At 37.8% G+C, this 4185-nt stretch overlaps 1 protein-coding gene across 1 annotated transcript; it reads right to left on the minus strand.

Moving 5' to 3' along the window:
- Positions 1-586: 586 nt before the first annotated feature.
- LOC101489823 (uncharacterized) lies at positions 587-3744 on the minus strand. The gene is made up of 4 exons (XM_004495096.4): positions 3346-3744; positions 2037-3257; positions 1719-1911; positions 587-1217 (listed from the first exon to the last, which is right to left on the minus strand). The coding sequence occupies exons 1-4, from the start codon at positions 3493-3495 to the stop codon at positions 649-651; spliced, it is 2133 nt and encodes a 710-aa protein (XP_004495153.1). The 5' UTR covers positions 3496-3744; the 3' UTR covers positions 587-648.
- Positions 3745-4185: the final 441 nt, after the last annotated feature.

Here is a 4185-nt window from a genome sequence, read left to right on the forward strand (position 1 = left end):
TAACTTAATAGGTGTGTCTCTAGGTTGCTTCTATAATTTCAAACCAAAATTTGATATCCATCAAGGGTAGGCAACAGCATATTTTCAATTATCGTGATCGTTTGTCAGAAAATAAACGAGGTACTGAATTTTACTGATGCTATGTTCACAGTGGGCACCTTAAAGTCAAGAAAAGCTGCATCACTGCACTATTGTAACACTGTAGGACCCCATGCTTGCCAAGATCAAAGGGGAAAAAACCTTTAATCATTAGTAACCTCACACACTATATTTCCATGAAATTCTAGTTGGTTGATTAGTCTATTAGTTGGTAACAAAAATGATTAACAACGTAGTTCGTTGTAATTGAAATCCTCATATTACGCATTGCAACATATGTGGATCCTAACCACCACATACAATAATGCAAATAATAATTCAACACTTGGTTTTATATATTGACATAAAGTAACGGTCAGATATGTCTAAATTTCAGAATTTTCAATTCCTAATTTTGTCATGAAAATGAACAAGTTAAATCAAAATGACTGGAAGTAGAAAGCAAGCAAAAAAGAAAAGAAAAGAAAACAAAGCAAGCGCGCGAAAATTTAAACAAAGCGTGCGAATCTTTCTTCTTCTTTAATTTTCTTTGAATGTTGTTATTGGAATTCAAAAGACAAGTTTCCTACGAAGCGCCTCTAGTTTGTTGTTACAATAAGGTGCAAATGAAGCGAGATGTTGTATGGTTTCACCAATTAAATCTTTGAATACGAGCCGTTCGATGTCCAAAACAAGATCTCCCATCTCCACCGTCCATTCACCCCAAACACTCATCTCCTCCGCCATATCCTTCTTCAACATACCACATATCACTGCAAACAAATCCTCCGACACCGATTCCTCCCTCTCTCGTATCCTCCGAAACTCCGACCAGATCTTCTGCGTCTCTTCCCCCTTAGACACCGCCTTCCACGGCGGTAACCGTTGGTTCCGGTTAAGAATTTCCTGAAGCGTGTCGAAAATTAACCGCCTCTGAAGCGTTGAAGCTTTTGAAGTGTCCTTCCCTTTTAGACATTGTTGCTTCTCGAGTAAAAGGAAAATGTCACAATCTTCAGGGAAGTAACTAGAAGCACGAAGAATCTCCGAGACGTAAACGAAATCACAATCCTCCGATGTTGCTTCCTCGGATTTGCCTTCCCCTGCACTCCACATATCATCTTCTGATTCCGCCGCTTGATCTGTGCCATGTAATTACCAACCACAATAATCAGCATCTAACTTAAAAAACACAAATAATATTAATTTATTGGTTAGTTAATAAAAACAATCACATTTCATAGGAAAATGGGGGATTCTTTGCGAATTCAGTCCCACGTGATAGTAGCAGTTTTTAGGAAAGTGAATAACCAAACGAGTCATGCCACGTCATTATCCCTGATGTCAAAACGATTGGTACACGTAGGTTTGGATTTTCCAAGAGGTATAGTATAGGACAAACCATTCATCCACTGTTTTCTCTTAGTAGTACTTGACTTGTAATTGGAAAATGGAAACGGAAGAAAGAAAAAAGAGCCTAAACATTTTGCATTAGACAAAAGAATAGACGACACACACATTGACCAAGTTTCGCAATGTAAGACCAAATAAATAAACTCCACTTTCAAAATTCTAATAACCAATAATAATGAACACAAGGAATTTGTGATTCATTCATGGACTCATCAGTCTCACTCACTCACCTTTGTAATCAATGCACCGTTTGGTTATTGGTGAAGGTGAGCACCATTCGTCCTTGTAAAACGACGAGTCAAGCACAGATACAGGACTCGGCTGCAACTCGTTCGCTGCTGTTATCTCTGCTATGCTGTTCAGCAACTTATCACATCTATCAAGCAGATTCCTACCTTCCCTGTACTCTTCCAGTTTATACCTCTGCATCACCAACCATACCATTCATTCAACCCAATTTAATTAATTAAGAAATTAATAAATGATGACTATATGTATGTATACTGTATAAAACCAATTTTGAATTAAATAAATAAGACTAAAACTACCTCTGTATCCGTATGTGAATTAGAAGTGGTGAAGCTATTCTCTGAAATTGTGGATGATTCATCTTCTGCTACACCAACCATTTTCACCTTAGGATCAATTGATTTTCTCATCCTCGGCGATCCAACTGTCGCAATCTGACCCGAGACATTTCTTCTTGAACTTAATTTAGGTGAATTTACCGGAGACACTCTTCTTGAATCAACACCTTCATTACTCACTCTCCTATGCGTCGTCTCCACGTTCGGAACATTTCTCCGGTTCGGGCTGGAGTTTCTGGACCTAGCTTGACCTCTTACACTACGCTCATTCTCGCTGGTGAGGCTTGGGCTAGTGCTCCGGCGAGCACGTGGACTTGACCGAGCGGTGGAATGCGGAGGTGGAGAATCATAACCAGTTGGATTGAACCTAGTGGAAGATCTATTTGGTTTCATTAGAACAATGGGAGATTGGTTTGGTTTATGAGAATGAAGAAGACCTTTAAGCTGTAAAGCATCTAAGATATGCTTAAGAGTTTCGGGATCATGAGAAGGTTGGTTAATTCCTCGCATCTCCAACCTTCTCTTAATCTCTCCATAGATCGAAGCAGTGTGTTTGGGTTCAGGAAAAAAATCAGCAGAGTCATAAAAACTCTTCTTCTTTTGTAATGTTCCTTTATTCTGCTTCATAGGAAGTGAACCTCTCACTCCTTCTGTAACTCTACCATAATAACAATTAACATTGCTATCAATAACATTCAAATTAACTAAATTACAAGGATTAGTCTTGTTGTTGTTATTATTATTCTTCATTTGGGCTTGGCTCAAGCCCAAGCCCACATTGCAACGTTGAATGTACTTGTTGGAGAGATCTCTGGAGACTCTGGACTCTGAAGCGGATCTTTGCAGCTTAGCCACGGAGTCCGTTGGTAAAGTGTCAAGACCCATCAGTCTGACGATTACGCTGCTGGTGGAACGACGCTGTTTGTCGTCGTCGTTTTCGAGATTCGCGGTTGCGTTTGTTCGGATCTCTCTTGGATGAAGGGATCCTTTGGCATCAACCACCGCTCTGCTATCTAGAGACAATCTCGGAGCTTCTCTTGAGAATTTCCAGGAAGACCTTGTACCTTCCTTGAATTCAAGAACTGGAAGAACCGGTTTAGCTTCGCATTGGACTTTTCTAACTGGTGACGGTGCTGATAACGCCGGTGAGCCGTCGTCTTTCTTCGGTTGTTCCGGTGATGGCTGCAAAAACAAAATTACAAAAAAAAAAAGGTTAATTAAGAGGTTAAGTGAATGAAAAAAAGGAAGAGAGAAGTGAAGAATGATTTACAGGAGTTAGTCTTTTGGTGGAGTGGATGCGTTTGCCGGAGAGAATGTGGTTGCGGTCGAAGATTTGAAGAAAACCAGCCATGCACCCCATATGTTTGTGAAATTGATTTTCTAGATTCTGATCAGTAACTATGTCTATACTCGCCTTCATTTTAATTAAGTTTAGTTTAGTTTAGAGGGTCTTGTGTTTGTTATTCACTCTCACACTCACACTCACTATCTTTGTCTTTAATTGGGTTTGTTTTGTGTTGATGGTGAAGCCTCCATTCCTAAAACAATTGTACTAAACAGTCTAACTCAGAAACTCAGTCTCATTAGATGGGGTGGGATACCTTTATCCTTACACTCCCGCTTCTCGGGTCTTTAAAACGGGGTGGGCGCTATTCAACTGTTCAAGACCAGGATATTTTTGCACTTCCCTTTCATCATAAATAGAAACAAAATCAAAAGACTAACGTGCCCTTTTTTTTATTTATTTATTATCTTTTAATTAAATAACAAATAAATACTCCACCAATCAATGTTTTATTTATTTAAACCAAGCACAAATATCACTAATAAACACACATAAAATAGATATAGAAAATAATTTAAATGATAACATAGATATTGTTAGACTAAATATTATATATTAAATTTCGATTTTAAGATCTCGAAGTTGAAATATTATGTCTAAATCTTGTTTGAATTTTGATCGAACAAAAAATATTTAATGTAACAATATCAACATGATATGTTAAATCAAATATTTAAATCATGATTTTTCTTTATATATAAACAAAATGACGAAGATCACTTATAAACTTACGCATGTAAAATAAAAAATCTGCAATCAAATATT

The sequence above is a fragment of the Cicer arietinum genome, chromosome 4 (assembly GCF_000331145.2).
Source record: "Cicer arietinum cultivar CDC Frontier isolate Library 1 chromosome 4, Cicar.CDCFrontier_v2.0, whole genome shotgun sequence".
NCBI classification, from domain to species: domain Eukaryota; kingdom Viridiplantae; phylum Streptophyta; class Magnoliopsida; order Fabales; family Fabaceae; genus Cicer; species Cicer arietinum.

What these genes read in the sequence shown, in the direction of transcription:
- LOC101489823 (XM_004495096.4), bottom strand. Translation starts at nt 3,495, where the DNA reads ATGAAGGCGAGTATAGACATAGTTACTGATCAGAATCTAGAAAATCAA. An exon ending in CCACCAAAAGACTAACTCCT is followed by an intron (nt 3,258 to 3,345) that starts GTAAATCATTCT and finishes TTGTTTTTGCAG; the next exon opens with CCATCACCGGAACAACCGAA. An exon ending in ATTCACATACGGATACAGAG is followed by an intron (nt 1,912 to 2,036) that starts GTAGTTTTAGTC and finishes TTGGTGATGCAG; the next exon opens with AGGTATAAACTGGAAGAGTA.